Source organism: Oncorhynchus kisutch, linkage group LG18, assembly GCF_002021735.2.
Source record: "Oncorhynchus kisutch isolate 150728-3 linkage group LG18, Okis_V2, whole genome shotgun sequence".
Lineage (NCBI taxonomy): Eukaryota > Metazoa > Chordata > Actinopteri > Salmoniformes > Salmonidae > Oncorhynchus > Oncorhynchus kisutch.
The window spans coordinates 25,787,098-25,807,203 of NC_034191.2; the positions used below are offsets into that span (position 1 = coordinate 25,787,098).

General features: G+C 46.4%; 1 protein-coding gene across 2 annotated transcripts in view; it reads left to right on the plus strand.

Moving 5' to 3' along the window:
* LOC109909171 (mediator of RNA polymerase II transcription subunit 13-like) overlaps positions 1 to 19,258 on the plus strand; it is a 32,192-nt gene extending 12,934 nt beyond the window's left edge. The window contains exons 9-30 of one of the 2 annotated variants that reach the window (XM_020508164.2): positions 4,371 to 5,069; positions 5,263 to 5,479; positions 5,835 to 5,865; positions 6,046 to 6,167; positions 7,781 to 7,871; positions 7,986 to 8,194; positions 10,251 to 10,450; positions 10,547 to 11,439; positions 11,598 to 11,765; positions 12,523 to 12,746; positions 12,861 to 13,056; positions 13,257 to 13,635; positions 13,891 to 14,107; positions 14,256 to 14,447; positions 14,719 to 14,942; positions 15,050 to 15,192; positions 16,790 to 16,948; positions 17,078 to 17,263; positions 17,432 to 17,577; positions 17,686 to 17,850; positions 18,040 to 18,140; positions 18,274 to 19,258. In XM_020508164.2, the coding sequence (XP_020363753.1) occupies positions 4,371 to 5,069; positions 5,263 to 5,479; positions 5,835 to 5,865; positions 6,046 to 6,167; positions 7,781 to 7,871; positions 7,986 to 8,194; positions 10,251 to 10,450; positions 10,547 to 11,439; positions 11,598 to 11,765; positions 12,523 to 12,746; positions 12,861 to 13,056; positions 13,257 to 13,635; positions 13,891 to 14,107; positions 14,256 to 14,447; positions 14,719 to 14,942; positions 15,050 to 15,192; positions 16,790 to 16,948; positions 17,078 to 17,263; positions 17,432 to 17,577; positions 17,686 to 17,850; positions 18,040 to 18,140; positions 18,274 to 18,406 (5,095 nt within the window). In that variant the 3' untranslated portion in view covers positions 18,407 to 19,258. The remainder of the gene's footprint in view (positions 1 to 4,370; positions 5,070 to 5,262; positions 5,480 to 5,834; positions 5,866 to 6,045; positions 6,168 to 7,780; positions 7,872 to 7,985; positions 8,195 to 10,250; positions 10,451 to 10,546; positions 11,440 to 11,597; positions 11,766 to 12,522; positions 12,747 to 12,860; positions 13,057 to 13,256; positions 13,636 to 13,890; positions 14,108 to 14,255; positions 14,448 to 14,718; positions 14,943 to 15,049; positions 15,193 to 16,789; positions 16,949 to 17,077; positions 17,264 to 17,431; positions 17,578 to 17,685; positions 17,851 to 18,039; positions 18,141 to 18,273) is intronic. The other variant, XM_020508165.2, reaches the window with a different exon arrangement.
* The last annotated feature ends 848 nt before the right edge of the window (positions 19,259 to 20,106 follow it).

Below are 20,106 nucleotides of genomic sequence, written 5' to 3' on the forward strand. Positions count from 1 at the left end.
TTGACACGAAGATGTCTGGCTGGCTCCTGAGTCTGGGAGGAGGTGTGTGTGGCAATGCACTGCCTTTGGCGCTCAACAAGTTGGCAGTGCTTGCTGGGACTTGTAGTGCAGCACGTCGTGTGCGCTATGGAAGCGGGCCAAAATGAATTGACAACCCAAATCATTGTGAAACCTGGAGATAATTGTCATGGGCCAGATCTGGCCTGTGGGCCATACTTTACACGTGTTTTAGGCTGATAATTTCCCCCCATAACTCACCAGAGTCCTTTAGGGCAGTGGTTCCCAAATGTTTTATAGTCCCGTACCCCTTCAAACATTCAACCTCCAGCTGCGTACCCCCTCTAGCACCAGGGTCAGCGCATTCTCAAATGTTTTTTGTTGTTGTTGCCATCATTAGTAAGCCTGCCACACACACACTATACGATACATTTATTAAACATAAGAACGGGTGAGTTTTTCACAACCCGGCTTGTGGGAAGTGACAAAGAGCTCTTATTAGTACCAGGGCACAAATAATAATATTTTAAATATAATTTTGCTCTTTATTTAGTCATCTTACATATAAAACTTTATTTGTACATTGAAATTTATGAATAACTCAACACAGGTTGATGAGAAGGGTGTGCTTGAAAGGATGCACATACCTTTGCAATGTTGGGTTGTATTAGAGAGTGTCTGTCTTAAATAATTTTCCACACACAATCTGTGTCTGTATTTAGTTGTCATGCTAGTGAGGGCTGAGAATCCACTCTCACATAGGTACATGGTTGCAGAGGGAATCAGTGTCTTAACAGCGCGTTTTGCCAAGGCAAGTTACTTTGAGCGCAGAAATCTGGAAGTGGCTTCTGATTCAATTAATTTTTCACAGAACCACTTGTTGCAATTTCGACGGGGCTCTCTTGTTCAGATATCGGTAAGTGGACTGGGGGCAGGGCATGAAAAGGATAACGAATCCTGTTGTTTGTGTCACCTGTTTTGGGAAAGTACCCGCGTAATTGCACACCCTACTCACTCAGGTGCTTCGCTACAGTACCTTGCAAAAGTATTCATCCCCCTTGGTGTTTTTCCAATTTTGTTGCATTACAACCTGTAATGTACAATGATTTTTATTTGGATTTCATGTAATGGACAGACGCAAAATAGTCAATTGGTGAAGTGAAATAAAAAAAATCTACAACACGAAAAAGTGGTGCATGCATATGTATTCACTCCCTTTGCTATGAAGACCATAAATAAGATCTGGTGCAACCAATTACCTTCAGAAGTCACATAATTAGTTAGATTGCACACAGGTGGACTTTATTTAAATGTCACATGATCTGTCACATGATCTCAGTAAAAATATACCTGTTCTGAAAGGCCTCAGTCTGCAACACTGCTAAGCAAGCGGCACTATGAAGACCAAGGAGCTCTACAAACAGGGCAGGGACAAAGTTGTGAAGAAGTACAGATCAGGGTTGGGTTATAAAAAAATATCCGAATAAACTTTGAACATCCCACGGAGCACCATTAAATCCATTATTAAAATATGGAAAGAATATGACACCACAACAAACATGCCAAGAGAGGGCTGCCCACCAAAACTCACGGACCAGGCAAGGAGGGCATTAATCAGAGGTGCAACAAAGAGATGAAAGATAACCATGAAGGACCTGCAAAGCTCCACAGCGGAGTTTGGAGTATCTATCCATAGGACCACTTTAAGCCGTACAATCCACAGAGCTGGGCTTTACGGAAGAGTGGCCAGGGGAACACATTTTGGTGTTCGCCAAAGGCTTGTGGGAGACTCCCCAAACATATGGAAGAAGGTACTCTGGTCAGATGAGACTAAAATTGAGCTTCTTGGCCATCAAGGAAAACACCATCCCCACAGTGAAGCATGGTGTGGGCAGCAGCATGCTGTGGGGATGGGGAAACTGGTCAAATTTGAAGGAATGATGGATGGCGCTAAATACAGGGAAATTCTTTAAAGGAAAACTGTTTGTCTTCCAGAGATTTGAGACTGGGACAGAGGTTCATCTTCCAGCAGGACAATAACCCTAAGCATACTGCTAAAGCAACACTCGGGTGGTTTAAGGGGAAACATTAAATGTCTTGGAATGGCCCAGTCAAAGCTCAGACCTCAATCTAATTGAGAATCTGTGGTATGACTTAAACATTGCTGTACACCAGCGAAACCCATCCAACTTGAAGGAGCTGCAGCAGTTTTGCCTTGAAGAATGGGAAAAAATCCCAGTGGCTAGATGTGCCAAGGTTATAGGCAAAGGTGGCTCTACAAATTATTGACTTTGGGGGGGGGGGTGAATAGTTATGCATGCTCAAGTTCAGTTTTTTTGTCTTATTTCTTGTTTCACAATAAATAAATAAAATGTGCATCTTCAAAGTGGTAGGCATGTTGTGTAAATCAAATGATACAAACCAAAATCAATTTTAATTCCAGTTTGTAAGGCAACAAAATAGGAAAAATGCCAAGGAGGGTGAATATTTTTGCAAGCCACTGTATATCACATTTGACATTGTCCGTAAGCTTGAGTTCATTTGCACAAATCATACAATGATGGAAAGACCTGTCTGTTGTCCTTGTTAATGCAGACAGAGAGGAGCTCCAACTTCTTAATCATAGCCTCAATTTTCACTGTAGTCTCCAAAACATATCTCAAGCTGTCAGGCATTCCTTTGGCAGCAAGAGCCTCTCGGTGGATGCTGTAGTGTACCCAAGTGGTGTCAGGAGCAACTGCTTACACGCACGTTACCACTCCACTATGTCTCCCTGTTATGGCTTTTGCGCCATCAGTACAGATACCAACTCATCTTGACCACCAAAGTCCATTTGATGTCACAAAGCTCTCCAGTACTTAAAAAAAAAAAAATTCCAGTGGTTTGCAATAGAGGTCTTCCTTAATTGACCCCCCATAAACACCATATACCAGGAGCTGTGCCAGGCCTGCCACGTTTGTTGGCTCATCCAGCTGTAACACATAATTCACTGGCTTGTATGCGCAGCAGTAATTGTTTCAAAACATCTCCTGCCATGATGCTGATGCATCGTGAAACAGTGTTTGAAGGCATTGTTAGTATCGTTTTTTTGGGCCTTTCCCCCCAGCCATATCTGCGGCAGCAGGAAGAATAAAGTCCTCCACAATAGTATAGGGCTTGCCTGTCCTAGCCACTCGGTAGCTCACCATATAAGACGCTTCTAGCTCCTTATTAATGGTATCTGTTGCTTTTCTACGTGTCTTACTACTTGAAAGTCATCTTAATTCTCTAACTCCCGCGGCCTATTTTTTAAATTGGCATGTTTTTGTTTCTAAATGTCTGCGCAAGAGTGAAGGTTTCATCGAGTTGTGAGAATACCTTTGCGCCTATAACACACTGTCTGAGGAAAGGTACTGCTCCCAATATAAGTGAACCCCAAATCGATGTAGTTATCATCGTATTTGCACCTTTTCGATGGTCCAACGTCCCTGTCTGTAAGGTGCTTTCCCGGGTAAGGGGGCAGTAGCTCTTCGGCTGCATCAGATTCACAACTGTCAGTGTCCATGCTAGCTGGGTTAACAACAAATGTAGAATTACTAATGCTAGCATTGGATGTGCTCGTGGAAGCAGAACAACTTGTCGTCGACAGGTGCAGGTGTAGTACTGCTGGTAGTAGCAGTACTACCAGTAGAGCTGGTATGTGTCTCTATGGAAGCAGAACAACTTGTGTGGTCGACAGGTGCAGGTGTAGTACTGCTGGTAGTAGCAGTACTACCAGTAGAGCTGGTATGTGTCTCTATGGAAGCAGAACAACTTGTGTGGTCGACAGGTGCAGGTGTAGTACTGCTGGTAGTAGCAGTACTACCAGTAGAGCTGGTATGTGTCTCTATGGAAGCAGAACAACTTGTGTGGTCGACAGGTGCAGGTGTAGTACTGCTGGTAGTAGCAGTACTACCAGTAGAGCTGGTATGGGTCTCTATGGATGCGGGCCTAGCTTCTTTTTTTTTTTTTTTTTCAATTCATCCATTTTCGAGCAAACTGAATGAGCAGCAGCTACATTTGGCTACATACGGACCGTTAGTAGAATTCCCACGAGAGAGTAATGTGAGTAATGTAATGTGTTTTGGATGTTAATTATTTGACTAGGCTACCTGTATTTGACATTGGTGTTATTTCGCTGAACACTAGATGGTTTAATTTAGTTTTTGTCAGTGAAACGAGACTACTCAAGCGAGGAGAAAAAACCTTGTGTATAGCCTGTCTGAAAATGTAAAAAAAATAATCACATCCCCAGTTTGGGAATGCATGCTTTAGAGGATCTGTTTTAATCACAGACACCTTGGAAGTGAACATTCAGTAAATTGCTATTTAAATAATTTCTCTCTTTACCCCAGGCATAAAAACCAGAAGCAACGATCAGGCAGCACCTCAGGAAACCCCCCGTCGGTGGGCCAGCCCTCACAGCCGCTGCCCAAACACAAGCTGGGCGAGAAGCTGGAGAAGGGGGAGAAGCAGCAGAAGAGGCCCCAGACACCCTTCCACCACCGCAGCTATGTGTTTGAGGAGCAGGCCATGGAGCCCCAGAGGCTGTGTATGAGAACCCAGGACGAGGGCCCCTACCCCAGCCTGCACCACGTGGACACGGCCCCTTCCAAAGCCCCCATGTTGCACACCCACAGGTCCCTCCAAGACCTGGCCGGCTCCCCCCAGCCCCCTCCTCTCAGCCCCCATCCCTGCGAGCGCGGGGAGGAAGACCCTGGGGCCATGAAGAGCTCCTCCACGCCCATCCACCAACACTTCTACCCCCCCTCCTCCGAGCCCTGCCTGCTTCCCCAAAAGACCTCGCCTGACGAGCCCCACCTGGAGACCCTACCTCTGCCTTTCCCACCTGCCTACCCTGATTCCCTGGAACCCACTGTCTATGTGGGATCAGCCATCAACCCCAACGAAGACTCGGCCCACAACCCCTGGAAATACTTCAACCTGCCACGGAAGAAGACCTCCGACTTCTTCACACCACTGTTGCCTGTGGACAAACTACAGGATGACTCCGGGGAAGGAGGAGGGCAGGAGAACATGGTCTCTGTCACAGAGTGAGTACACTACCCCTCTCTTTCAACATTTAATGATAAACCTTACTATAAGCACCAAGGTGATGAGTGGCTATGATAGATATTTGGTTTCTCCCTCTCTCTCTCTGTGTACATCCACTTGAAGCATTATATATGCAGTTTCCCCTCCTTTCACATGATTACTGATCATCTATGTAACATTGTCTCCTCTCAGATTGATGTCTGGCTCTGGCAGGCCTCTGAAGGTGTCTGAAGACCTGGTGAGGACCTACACCCAGAGGAGGAACAGCCACCTAGTGGCTGCCATGGCTGACGAGGATCAGGAGGAGGAGCCAGACCCCTACGCCTTCGTGGAAGGAGACGAGGAGTTCACTTTCACTGACAAGAAGGACAAACCTGGCTCGGACAGAGAGACCAGCAAGAGACACAAGGTGAGTATCAAACATGAGTTTCTAATAATTAATTCCATAGTTATCCCTATACACTTTTCCTAATCTTACCTAATGTGGTAGGATTTGTTAGTTCAGTTGACTGACGTGTATACTACGCCTTTGCTTATGGGATGCTGTAGCACAGTGGTTCCCAACCTTTTTTGCTTACTGTACCACCAACTGAATTTTGCGTAGTACCCCTTGAAGTACTGCCTCGTGCATTTTACCAGTAAGCTTATGGTCTCATGAGTCTTCTCAAGTACCCCCAGTGGTCTTAGTACCCCTGGTTGGGAACCACTGATGTAGCAGATGCCAAGAGAATAACACGTTTCATGCTGGTGTTTGTTTCTCTTAGGGTGACGATTGCAGTGGAACCTCAGCAGATGGTGAGCATTTCCTTCTTGTTGAAGACTTTGTTTTAATCACTCCTGTAAAACGATATAAGATTGGAATGTCAATAAAATGGTCATCCAGAGTGGTTACTGAGGGGACTTCCTTTGTTGTTTGTCTTTCTCTGTGTGTGTGTGTGTGTGTGTGTGTGTGTGTGTGTGTGTGTGTGTGTGCAGATGGTCAGGGTGCAGCTGGTGGAAAGCCTGTACCCTCCACCAGCCTTATCCATGAGACAGACCTGGCTGTGTCCATCAACGACCTGGACAACCTCTTCAACTCAGACGAAGACGAGCTAGCGGTCAGTAGAGTATACATTGCCTCTAGAAAGTATTCATACCCTTTGACTTAATCCACATTTTGTTGTGCTACAGCCTGAATTCAAAATAGATTCAATACAAATTCTCGCCCATCTATACACACTACCCCATACCGACAAAATTAAAACATGTTTTTAGAGATTTTAGCAAATTTATTGAAAATTAAATGGACTCCTTTGCTATGACAGTCCAAATTGAGCTCAGGCGCATCAAATTTCCTTTGATCATCCTTGATGTTCCCACAACTTGATTGGAGTCCACCTATGGCCAATACAGTTGATTTTTAGAAAGAAACACACCTGTCTATATAAGGTCCCACAGTTGACCGTGCATGTAAGAACTGATACTACACAATTAAGTTGAATCAACTGTCGGTAGATGTCGTAGAGACAGAATTGTGATTAGGCAAGGGTATAAAATCATTTCTAGAGTGTTGAAAAATTGGAACTACCCAGACTCTGGCTAGAGCTGGCTGTCTGACCAAACTGAGCAACCCGGCAAGAAGTACCTTGGTCGGGGAGGTGACCAAGAACCCAATGAACACTCTGACAGAACTACGGAGTTCCTTGGCTGAGATGGGAGAACCTGCCAGAAGGACATCGGTCTCTACAGTCTATACAGCCTTTCAGCAATCTAGGCTTTATAGAAGAGTGGCCAGACAGAAGCCTCTCCTGAGGAAAAAGGCACATGACAGCACAAGGCATGAAAAAAGGCATGTGAAAGACTGAGCATAAGGAAAAATATAATGTGGTCCGATGAAGCAAAACATTTACTATTTTGCCTGAATGCAAAGTGCAATGTCTGGAGAAAACCAAGCACAGCTCATCACACATCTAACACCATCCCTACTGTGAAGCATGGTGGTGTCAGCATCATGTTATGGGGATGCTTTTCAGCGGCAGGGACTGGAAGACTAAGAATAGAGGGGGGGAATGAATGGAGCCAAATACAGGTAAATACTTGATAAGAACCTGCTTCATTGTGCAAACAACCTTAGACTGTGGCAAAGATTTACCTTCCAACGGGACAACGACTCCAAGCATACAGCCAAAGCAAGGCTGGATTGGCTTCAGAACAAGAATGTGAAAATCCTTGAGTTGCCCAGCCAAAGCCCAGACTTGAATCTCATTGACAATCTGTGGAATGACTTGAAGATTGCTGTCTACTGCTGCTCCCAATCTAACTTAACAGAGCTTGAGAAAATCTGCAAGGAAGAATGGGAGAAAATCCCCAAATCCAGATGTGCAAAGCGGATACTCTAGCATACCCATGACGACTCAAAGCTGTAAATGACGCCAAAGGTGCTTCTACAAAGTATTGACTGGGCTTGAATACTTATTTAAATGAATGAAATGAAAAACATTTGTTCACTTTGTCATGAGAAATTGTGTGTAGATGGGTGGGAATTATTTTTGGTGTATGAATACTTACTGAAGGCACTGTAGTTCTCATCTACATTGGGGGGACATTTTTTGTCTGTTTCCATATCTCCCGTTGATACTTTGCTAACAGAACATTGTGTAAAGTCTTAAAAATTATCTCTACATGTTTTGATCAAAGCCTGTTTAAAGCATTCTAAATGTTCTGTCCCCAGCAGCCTGGATCCAGGAGAGCAGGAGTTCATGGAGACAAGTTTGGCAGTAAGGAACACAAAACATCAAATCTGGACCCTCTGTCCTGCATAAGTATGTTCCCTTTCTCCAATTCCTTCCCTAAAGTTCCTCTTTAGGTCATCACTGTATCCTACATTAATTTACCAAACAATAGGGTGATTCCCCCGTTCACCTTCCTGTCCCCAGGCTCAGCTGACCTGCACAAGATGTTCCCCACCCCTCCCTCCCTGGAGCAGCACATCATGGGCTACTCCCCCATGAACACTGGGGGCAAGGACTACGGTGGCCTGGAGACCGGGGTGGGCCTCACTCTGCTGGATGGGAGCCAGTTTAGCAGCCACTACAAGATGGAGGTGGAGGAAGGCTTCTGTAGCCCCAAGCCCTCTGAGATCAAGGTAACTTAAAGGCCCAATGCTGCCATTTTCATCTCGATATCAAATCATTTCTGGGTGAAAATTAAGTACCTTACTGTTATTGTTTTCAATTGAAATGGTAAAAAATCTCATCAAATTTTATTTGTCATGTGTGCCGAATACAACAGCTATAGACATTACAGTGAAATGCGGTGTACTGGTACAAGGTCAATGTGCGGGGGCACCAGTGTCGAGGTAATATGTAGAGTTATTAAAGTGACTGGCATAGATAACAACAGAGTAGCTGCAGTGTAGAAGAGGGGGGAGCAATGCAAATAGTCTTGGTATCCATTTGATTTGATGTTCAGGGGTCTTATGGCTTGGGGATAGAAGCTGTTTAGAAGATCCTTGGACCTAGACTTGGTGTTCCGGGACTGCTTGCTGTGCGGTAGCAGAGAGAACCGTCTATGGCTAAGGTGGCTGGAGTCTTTGACAATTTTTAGGTCCTTCCTCTGACACTGCTTGGTATAGAGGTCCTGGATGGCAGAAGCTTGTCCCCAGTGGTGTACTGGGCCGTACGCACTATCCTCTGTAGTGCCTTGCTGTCAGAAGCTGAGCAGTTGCCATACCAGGCAGTGATGCAACCAGTCAGGATGATCTCGATGGTGCAGCTGTAGAACCTTTTGAGGATCTGAGGACCCATGCCAAATCTTTTCAGTCTCATGAGGGGGAATAGGTTTTGTCATGCCCTCTTCACGACTGTCTTGGTGTGCTTGGACCATGTTAGTTTGTTGATGTGAGAACAAGTTGAGAACTTGAAGCTCTCAACCTGCTCCACTACAGCCCTGTCGATGAGAATGGGGGCGTGCTTGGTCCTCCTTTTCCTGTAGTCCACAATCATCTCCTTTTGTCTTGATCACGTTGAGGGAGAGGTTGTTGTCCTTGCACCACACGGTCTGGTCTCTGACCTCCCTATAGGCTGTCTCATCATTGTCGGTGATCAGGCCTACCACTGTTGTCATCGGCAAACTTAATGATGGTGTTGGAGTCGTGCCTGGCCATGCAGTCATGGGTGAACAGAGAGAACAGAAGGGGACTGAGCACGCACCCTTGAGGGGCCCCTGTGTTGAGGATCAGCGTGGCAGATATGTTGTTGCCTACCCTTACCACCCGGGGGTGGCCCGTCAGGAAGTATTGGATCCAGTTGCAGGGGGGGGGGGTGTTTAGTCCCAGGGTCCTTAGCTTATTGATGAGCTTTGAGGGCACTATGGTGTTGAACGCTGAGTTGTAGTCAATGAATAGCATTCTCACATAGGTGTTCCTTTTGCCCAGGTGGGAAAGGGCAGTGTGGAGTGCAATAGAGATTGCATCATCTGTGGATCTGTTAGGGCGGTATGCAAATTGGAGTGGGTCTAATGTTCCTGGGATAATGGTGTTGATGTGAGCCATGACCAGCCTTTCAAAGCACTTCATGGCTTCTAAGCAAAGAGCAATTTCTCAAGCAAGAATTTTCTTAGTACTGTCTGGGAGTGGTCGGAGTGTGGGGCCTAATTGGATGAGCATAATGGGAGGGATATGTAACCTGAAAAATAGCCTTTATTAGCAGAGGTTTGAAATGCTCTTTTGTTTTTATTCTATTAACTTGATGTCGCCAGGCATGCCAAAACTTCATCCCACCAAAACGGGCAGAATTTCCAGGTGGTCTTTTCAAACAGCTCTTACATTATAATTTTCACAGTATTATTTTAACCTTGTGTGGAAATATTTCTTTAAGCACAGTAAAATCTCATTTTTAACTGCACCGGGCCTTTAATTGGCCTTTGAACACTTCAGCCTAGCGTGGAAGTTCTACATTTTAGTCATTTAGCAGGTACTCTTATCCAGAATGACTTGCAGTTAAGTACATTTTTTCCTCCGAGGTTATCCAAGCCGGTGCTTGTAGGAAAATACAAGTGCAAGATTGTTTTTTTAGGGGGGGTGGGGGATAAGACTGACACTGTCTATTCATGCTGGTGTCTGCTTCAATACTTTTTCTTAGCTTAGACTTGCTGAAGTGTTAGTGGCTTATTTTCATTCTCTTCCCACATTATACCTCCAGGACTTCTCGTTTGTTTATAAGTCAGAGGCGTGCAAGGCATTCACGGGCTGCTCCATGTTTGCTCCGCTGAAGATGCTGCCCAGTCAGTGTATGATGCCCATCAAGCTGCCAGAGGACTGTGTTTACACACCCAGCTGGAACATGGGCAAACTGGAGCTCATACCCCCTGTGCCAACCATGGGCCTCCTCACCAAAGACGGGTAACCAATCAGACTGGTCCTCTTGAGTTATGTAAGTCTCATATACCCACATGTGTCAGGGGTTTTAATGTGTGTGCTGTTGTCTCCTTATTTCAGTAACATCCCCAGTGTGGAGCCAGACTACCAGAGCTACACACCACAGACCCACACTCCCTTCATGTCCAACAGTGCCCCACCCAGCAACAGCGGCACGGGCATCCTGCCCTCCCCGGCCACACCCCGCTTCTCCGCCCCCACCCCACGCACTCCCCGTACCCCACGCACCCCAAGAGGGCCTGCCAGTGTCCAGGGATCGCTCAAATACGACAACTCTGACCTCTACTCGCCTGCCTCCACCCCTTCTACTTGCCGACCTCTCAGCTCAGTCGAGCCAGCCACTGTGCCCTCCATCCCTGAGGCCCACAGCCTCTACGTCACCCTCATCCTCTCTGAGTCCGTCATGAACCTCTTCAAGGACTGTAACTTTGACAGCTGCTGCGTGTGCGTGTGCAACATGAACATCCGTGGCGCTGATGTGGGCGTGTATCTTAACGACAACGGCGAGGCCCAGTACCCCTGCACCTGTGGTTTCAGCGCCGTGGTCAACCGTCGCTACGGCAGCTCGGCCGGTCTCTTCCTGGAGGATGAGCTGGACGTGGTGGGGCGTGGCTCGGACGCCGGCCGGGACTCTGAGAGGCGTTTCCAGGAGCTGCGCGCTGCCTCCCTTCACAGGACCGGCAACCCCACCGAGAGGCCCCCAGACGAGCTCATCCTGTTGCTGCAGGACCAGTGCACCAACCCATTCTCCCGCATGGCTGGTGTGGAGTACCCCAAGGCGTTGTCCTCCGGCCCCTCTCACTCTTTTCTACGGGTAGAGGAGAGGGACTGCTATAACGACTGCTACATGGCTCTGGAGCATGGCCGGCAGTTCATGGACAACATGTCAGGAGGCAAGGTGGACGAGGTGCTGGTTAAGAGCACGTGTCTACACAACTGGCCTAAATGCAAAGGTGCGTCTGCTCCTTCACTCATTGATAATGCACAAACTTGTTTCCCCTCCTACTCTTTACTTATTTTCCTCTCTCTTCCTACTCCTCTTATGTAAAAACCCAGTCTTCTTGGTTAGATGTATGATTCTGAGCCTTCCCACCCTCGTCTCCCCCTCCAGCTGCAGAAGTGAGCAGGCTGTTCTCTCAGGACGTGCTGCGGGTGCTGCTCTCCCTTCAGCCTGTACTCCAAGATGCCATCCAGAAGAAGAGAAGCGTACGTTCCTGGGGCGTTCAGGGACCTCTCACCTGGCAGCAGTTTCACAAGATGGCCGGCAGGGGATCCTACGGTAAACACAAGGACTTTAAAAATCAAGCAATAATAATACATAAAGATCCAGGGTTTTTTCTGGATCAAAAACAGGCTTAGGTGGTGGCCTGTTGGTGTGGCTGAATTGAATGGAATTCTTGCAATTCTATAAATGTCTCCACGGAGCTGAGAACTGGAAGGAAAAAAATTGCAAATTTTGTGCTATTCTACTCCACGTTATACCGTGGAGCTGAGAGAATCTTGCAGTTTAATAAAATTTCCTTCAATTTTACATTTTGTCATTGGGTTGACAACTTTGCCGTTTGAAATATAATTTCCTGCAATCCATGAATTTGGACTTTGTTAATGCTGTGTTCTTTTGCTTAAACATAATGACAGAATCCATACTACTACATTTAGTTCACCCTTATTGTCTAGCTTTTATTTTGGTTATTTTTGCATTTTCCATCCCTGGTATCACATGCGCTCTAAATATGTAATGATCATATAGATTTATCAGGATTTTTTGGGTCAGAACAAGTGTTTAATGTGACAACCTACATTTATTTTTTAACTTTTTTGTTTCTGTAATTTAGCAGACGCTCTGATCCAGAGCGACTTACAGGAGAAAATGGGTCTAAGTACCTTGCTCAAGGGCACATCAATATATTGTTTCACCTAGTCGATTCCAAACAGCGAACTTTTCAGGTACTGGCCCAGCGGTCCTACCCGCTAGGTTACCTGCCGCCCTCAACTCCTTCTGCAATGAGTCTGACTGTCCCTCTCTGAACCATTAGGCACTGACGAGTCTCCAGAGCCCCTCCCAATCCCTACCTTCCTGGTTGGGTATGAGTATGACTTTGTGGTGCTGTCGCCCTTCGGCCTGCCTTACTGGGAAAAGCTGCTGCTGGACCCCTTCGGCTCCCACAGGGACGTGGGATATGTAGTCATCTGTCCCGAGAATGAGGCTCTGCTCCGTGGGGCTAAGAGCTTCTTCAAGGACCTTACGGCCGCGTACGAGGTAAGCGGGGACACACACTCTCACGCACATAGACAACCTCGATAGTCTAATAAAACATAAATGTTAAAAAAAAAATTAAATGGTACATTTACCCATATTTTTTCCTCTATGCAGGCCTGTCGACTGGGTCAGCACAGACCAATCTGTAAGACTCATGCAGATGGAATATTGCGGGTTGGTACAGCAGAGGGCAGGAACCGGGCAGAGCAGCCTCTCAGTGACTGGTTCCTCAAGATGGCCAGCAGCAACGGAAACAGCGAAGCCTTCAGCAAACTCAAACTGTATGCCCAAGTGTGCCGGCATGACCTGGGTACGTCTTCATTAGATTGCCATCTTCTATTTCAGGAGATTGTACTGAATAAGAGATGGGATCTCTTTTGGGTTTATAATTTTTGATATGGCTTGTACAAGAAGCAAATATTCAGATGTAATTTATTGGTTATTTTCTGAGTTGAGTTTAATATTTGACATTGGCCATCTTTTTCTTTACTTATTTGTTACCCTCCTCAGCTCCATACCTGGCTGGACAGTCTCTGGACAGCTCTCTGTTAAACCAGCGTGGCCCCACTGTGGCCTCCCCTCAGTCCTCCTCCTCCCAGTCCCCCAGCTCCACCACCCCCTCCTCAGGTCCCCAGAGCTCCACCAGCAGCAGCACTGCCCAGCCTGCCAACACCAACAGCACCCCACCCTCCTCCACAGGCCCCCAGGCAATGGGAGGGATAGGGGGAGTAGGAATGCCGTCGGCCAAGCCCAGCTCCTACACACCATACGGGACATCAGGCCTGCAGGGCAGCGTCTCCCAGAATGGGCCTCAGTCGTGTCCTCAGACTGCAGGGGAGAATGGCCCCACTGCCAACCAGCCCCAGGCCAGCACCGAGCCCGTAGAGACGTATGTAACCCCACCATCTTGCATCCTCAGGTTTAGTCACACAGAGTTTAAATGATTTTCTGTAGCCCCAAATTTGTAATTGACTCGCACTTGGAATAGGTTGAATTACGACTGCAAAACCTTACCCATCTCTCCCATTTTTATGCACCAGACTTGTCTGGAAAATAACATTTGGCCTGCTAAATGTCTTTAATACTTAAAGCTAGTTGATTATTGGCTGTTGGACCTTTGACGCCACTGCTGCTTTCTCTACAGCACATTGGAGAGAGACAAGGTGGGCGTCCCTACAGACGGAGAGTCCCATGCTGTGACGTTCCCGCCGTCCATTGTGGTTTACATCGTGGACCCCTTCAGCTACGAGGACGGGGAGAGGGACACCCACTCCAGTGTGTGGACACTGGGTCTGCTGCGCTGCTATGTGGAGATGCTCCAGTTCCTGCCGCCTCACATCAGAAACTGTGTGTCTGTGCAGGTAATGGAGGACTTGACACATGTAGCCAGACTGCAGACCATTCACATTTATGTTCAGCACATTGGCTCTACAGACAAGTTATCTCAAACCCCTGTGGGGGTTGGTGTGTTTAAAAAGGCTGTTTCTAACAATATCTTGTGTTGGTCAGATCATTCCCTGTCAGTACCTGTTGCAGCCTGTGCGCATTGAGGAGCGCCATCTGTACGGTCAGCACCTCAAGTCCCTGGCCTTCTCAGTGTTCACGCAGTGCAGACGGCCCCTCCCCGGCAACACCAACATCAAGGCTCTGACGGGCTTCGGCCCAGGCCTGGCCATTGACATGGCACTGAGGAGCACAGAGGTAAACCGCACATAGGAAACTGCACAAAACCTCACAAATATACATTTTAATTGATTTAGACTGCTGATCGGTTTTTAGAAACTGTCACAATGTGAATGGTCTGTTTAATATAACATCCTGGTCTTTGGCTAGTCCTTGCATATACCTTGATGATCCAAGAGACCACTGCTCTGTTGAATAAAGACAATGGCTTACTAAATACAGCTTGCTAAGTGAAACATAAGGAACCATTGTTTTGACCCATGACCTTTTGACTTTTACACCTGTGCAGAGGCCAGAATGTCTGCGTCTGTACACACCACCGTTCATCCTGGCACCCATCAAAGACAAGCAGACAGAACTAGGGGAGACGTTTGGCGAGGCCTCTCAGAAGTACAATGTGCTGTTTGTGGGCTACTGCCTGTCGCATGACCAGCGCTGGCTCCTAGCCTCCTGTACTGACCAATCAGGAGAGCTTCTGGAGACATGCATCATCAGCATCGACGTGCCTAACAGGTCAGTGACACACACACAACCTGCCAAATGGTAGACACTTGACATGCAAACAAATTCAATTCAGGTATCTTTCTCTTTCGTGACTGTTTGTTGTGTCCTCTGTCCAGGGCTCGGAGGAAAAAGGGCTCAGCCAGAAGACTGGGCCTGCAGAAGCTGTGGGAGTGGTGTCTAGGCTTGGTGCAGGTGACATCACTGCCCTGGAGGGTGGTGATTGGCCGCCTGGGCAGAATGGGCCACGGAGAGTTACGAGGTATGCCACACTAGTCAAAACTCCACCAGACGGGGGAGATATACACTGAACAAAAAATATAAGCCTAACATGTTAAGTGTTGGTCCCATGTTTCATGAGCTGAAATAAAAGATCTCTGAAATTTTTCGCATGCACAAAAAGCTTATTTCTCTCCATTTTTTTTGGCACAAATTTGTTTACGTCCCTGTTAGTGAGCATTTCTCCTTTGCCATGATAATCCATCCACCTGACAGGTGTGGCATATCAAGAACTGATTTAACCAGCATAATAATGACACAGGTGCACTTTTTTTTTCCTTATTTAACCAGGTAGGCCAGTTGAGAACAAGTTCTCATTTACAACTGCGACTTAGCCAAGATAAAGCAAAGCAGTGCGACACAAACAACACAGAGTTAGACATGGGATAAGCAAATGTACAGTCAATAACACAATAGAAAAGTCTATATACAGTGTGTGCAAATGAGGTAAGATTTGGCTAGTCCTTGCATATACCTTGATGATCCAAAAGACCCCTGCTGGGGACAATAAGGTCACTCTAAAATGTTCAGTTTTGTCACACAACACAATGCCACAGATGTCTCAAGTTGGGGGAGTCTGCAATTGGCATGTTGACTGTAGAAATGTCCTCCAGAGTTGTTGCCAGAGAATTGAATGGAACCACATGTAACAACGCCAGCCAAGGATCTCTACATCCTGTGGCATCACCTGAGACCAGCCATCCGGACAGCTGATAAAACTGGGTCTGCACAACCAAAGAATTTCTGCACAAACTCAGAAAACATTTCAGGGAAGCTCATCTGATTGCTCTTCGTCCTCACCAGGGTCTTGACCGGACTGCATTGTAACCAACTTTAGTGGGCAAATGTTCACCTTCGATGGCCACTGGCACGTTTGAGAAGTGTGCTCTTCACAGATGAATCTCAGTTTCAACCGTACCTGGCAGATGACACACGGGAGGGGTGTATTGCGTCGTGTGGGTTTGCTGATATCAACTTTGTGAACAGAGAGCCCCGTGGTGGGGTTATGGTATGGGCAGGCATAAGCTGTGGACAACAAACACAATTGCATTTTATTGATTGCAATGCACAGATATACAGTGACACGATCTTGAGGCCCATTGTCGTGTCATTCATCCGCCACCATCGCCTCATTGTTCAGCTTGATAATGTCCGGCCCCATGTTCGCAAGTATCTGTACACAATTCCTAGAAGCAGAAAATGTCCCAGTTCTTCCCTGGCATGCATAATCACCAGACATGTCACCCTTTGAGCATGTTTGGTATGCTCTGGATCAACGTGTACAACATGTTCCAGTTCCCGCCAATATCCAGCAACTTCGCACAGCCATTGAAGTGGTTTTCTGATCCACGCCCCTACCTTTTTTTGAAGGTATCTGTGACCAACAGATTCATATCTGTATTCCCAGTCATGTAAAATCCATAGATTAGGGCCCAATGAATTTATTTCAATTGACTGATTGCCTCATATGAACTGTGACTCAGTAAAATCTTTGAAATTGTCACGTATTGCATTTATATTTTTGTTCAATATATTTATTGTTGTGCTGACGACATCTTCTATCTCCCTCTGTTTTCCAGATTGGAGTATTCTACTGAGCAGAAGGAACCTGCAGTCTCTCAGCAAGCGCCTCAAGGAGACCTGCAGGATGTGTGGCATCTCTGCCGCAGACACACCCAGCATCCTCAGCGCCTGCCTGGTCGCCATGGAGCCTCAAGGCTCCTTTGTCATCATGCCAGGTAAAAACTAACAAAAGTTTAACCTTGAGTGATGGCAGCACAATGCGCCCTTGCGTGGACTGAGTCCACCGAGTTTCCTGAAATGTTTTTGATGTCTGTATCGTGGTAACCCCTCTCTCTGCTGTGTAGACTCTGTGTCGACAGGCTCAGTGTTTGGCCGCAGCACCACTCTGAACATGCAGACGTCCCAGCTGAGCACTCCTCAGGACACGTCCTGCACCCACATCCTGGTGTTCCCCACCTCGGCCATGGTGCAGGTGAACAACGGCACCACCGAACAGAACCTAGACATCGCCTTCAACCCCATAAACCCTGGTCAGTAACAAACACACACACTGTAGATGTTGATGCATTTCTAGGCTCTGGCTGTAGTCTGGCTCTACACAGGGCGATGTTACTCGAAACAGGGAGACAGAGCAGCTCTCTGTCTAAGCTACTGGGATATAGTATTGAATGACTCTTTGTGTTTATCGCTCTCCATAGATGGTTCAGATGGGATGGGCATCTTTGACCTGTTTGATAATGACATGGTGGACCCTGACCTCATCAACATCCTGCCTAACTCCCCCACCACCTCCCCTGTTCACTCCCCGGGTGGACACTATCACCAGGGGGGAGACGGCAGCAAGGTAAGCCCCTCTCTGCCCCTCCACAACACTACCAGCAGGAGTATGCTTACCTGACGACTGGTAAATGAGGCTTGAATAAGGATTGGTGGTGTCCCTGTGTTGTTCCAGGGCCAAAGCACAGACCGTATGGAGTCCCATGAGGAGGCCCTGAACATCCTGCAGCAGCCTATGGCTCTGGGCTACTTCATCTCCACTGCCAAGGCTGGCCCCCTACCTGACTGGTTCTGGTCAGCCTGCCCCCAGGCACAGAACCAGTGCCCACTGTTCCTCAAGGTACAGGACAGTTAACCTGCTCTTAAAGGCTTAAGTTCTTCTCGGGTCCTAAAACTCAGCATCACATTTATGCTTTACTTAAATGTGTACTTGATCAGGAGTCCTGTCATTTGAATGGTTCCCTTTTCTAATGTAACTGGTGTGATGATCAGGTGTTCTTCTAGCTGACCTTCTGTCGTCCCTCCCCAGGCCTCCCTGCACCTCCACGTGTCCTCGGTCCAATCAGACGAGCTCCTCCACAGCAAACACTCCCACCCTCTGGACTCCAACCACACCTCAGATGTGCTCAGGTACACTGCTCAAATGGAATGGAAGCCATATGAAATAACAAATGGGCAATACATTGATTTGATAGGCAAAAAAAAGGGGTGAATTGAATGTATATTTAGTTATACCTAGTGATGTGCTCTCTTCCCCTGAAAGGTTTGTGCTGGAGCAGTACAACGCCCTCTCCTGGCTGACGTGTGACCCTGCCACTCAGGACCGGCGCTCCTGTCTGCCTGTTCACTTTGTGGTGCTCAACCAGATGTACAACTTTATCATGAACATGCTCTGAACAAGGATATCAAGGGGGATCTATGGACCTCATCATGAAACAAATGGTAGGGGATTCCCTGAAGTGGATGGATCCTCAACACTGCAGGTTGGGGGCATGGCCATAAGGAATCCCCCCCCCCCCCAGCCAGCCAGCTTCTCCATGGCAGCACTGGAGGTGTCCTAGCCTATCAATCAAATGCCAAGTGTCCATTTTGGATGAAAGGGACTTTTCATAAAGAAGAATAGTCTTTTTAATAATCTTAGATTTCAATCTTCTGATAAAATTTTATCTTAATGAAATGCCTGTATATATATATATATATATATATATATATCTATATATATATATATCTATATATATATATATATATATATATATATATCTATATATATATATATCTATATATATATTATTTATTGTAAGTTTTTTAAATGTCATTTGTATTTCTTTATCTTTTATATATAAAAAATCTAAAGGTTGTGTATTGCCATTTCACTTTAAAAGGAATTGGTTTAAAATGTAAAGTAATTTTCTCAATTACAAAACCAAAACCCGCTCAAGTGAATTTGCTGTAGGCCACTTTTAGAGTATTATTTTTTCAAAGGGTATTGCCCTGATGTACAGATTTAAGTAGGCTGGGCATTTATATCCCCTCCTTTTGAGTGGACATGATTTACAGCTCAGCCAAAGTGGCGGAGTCTGTTGCACAGTAATTCAATGCATTCAGATAAATGGGATATGAGGTACAGGTTGTCAGATTATATATTTTATATGACAGATTTAGAGAATTGTGTGTATGTGTGTACATATAAATGTGTGCCGCTACAGATGGTGCAGCTTCTGTTTTAGGAATAAAGTGCGTCTACCTATTCAATTGTTTTGTCTCTTATGGAAACATTGCAGTGTTGCGGAATGGAGCGATTTCTTCCGGTACAAGGTTCTAGCCCTTGTTTGTTCAAATCTAACTCAGAATGCAAATGTTACCTCTGTCCTTGTTAGCCACACCCTCACTGCTGGGTGAGGGTTGGATTGGCACATTAATGAGATGTTGTTTTAGGGGTTGACAGGGCCATGGCTAGGGTCCAGATGGGTCCTTAATGGACCACGGGTTTAGGGTTACCCCCATTTAACCCCTACCCCAGCTAAGTGGAATTGGCTAACTGAGGAGAACAGCTCATCCCAAAGCCTCATCCAATAACCGCCTTATGTTCAGTCTAATGGGATCCCATTGGAAGGGTAGCTACTTGCCTCATTCGTTAGTGGGCATTAGGGACAGTGTGCCAGAGCTGTCATTTGAGGGCAATTCTAGTGCAACACAACTATTCCAGTCACACTGAAATCATCTGGGGACCAAGCAGCGTACAGTATGGACAAATTAAGTGTATTTATTGGAGTTTGGGCCAATATGGGAACACGCAAGGCTGAAGGGATGTGAGATCAGAGAGCTGATCTGTGACTGAGCATGTTCTTCAGGAATCTCAAATATAATTCTGTGTTCATAACATCTAGTTAATCGCTTTTCATATCTCAAAGCGCTTTAAGCAAACAAATGAGCAATCATGACAGGTCAGCCAATAGAGGCCAAGTCTTTAAAAGCTGTATCCTCCGAAGATGGAGGGGGTCAGTTCATGGCTTGATTGGAGAGAGCTGGTCAGAGGATGGTAGATGGAGTCTGCTGCTGATCTTGTTGAGGGTAAGTCTGGGAACCAGCCTGATTC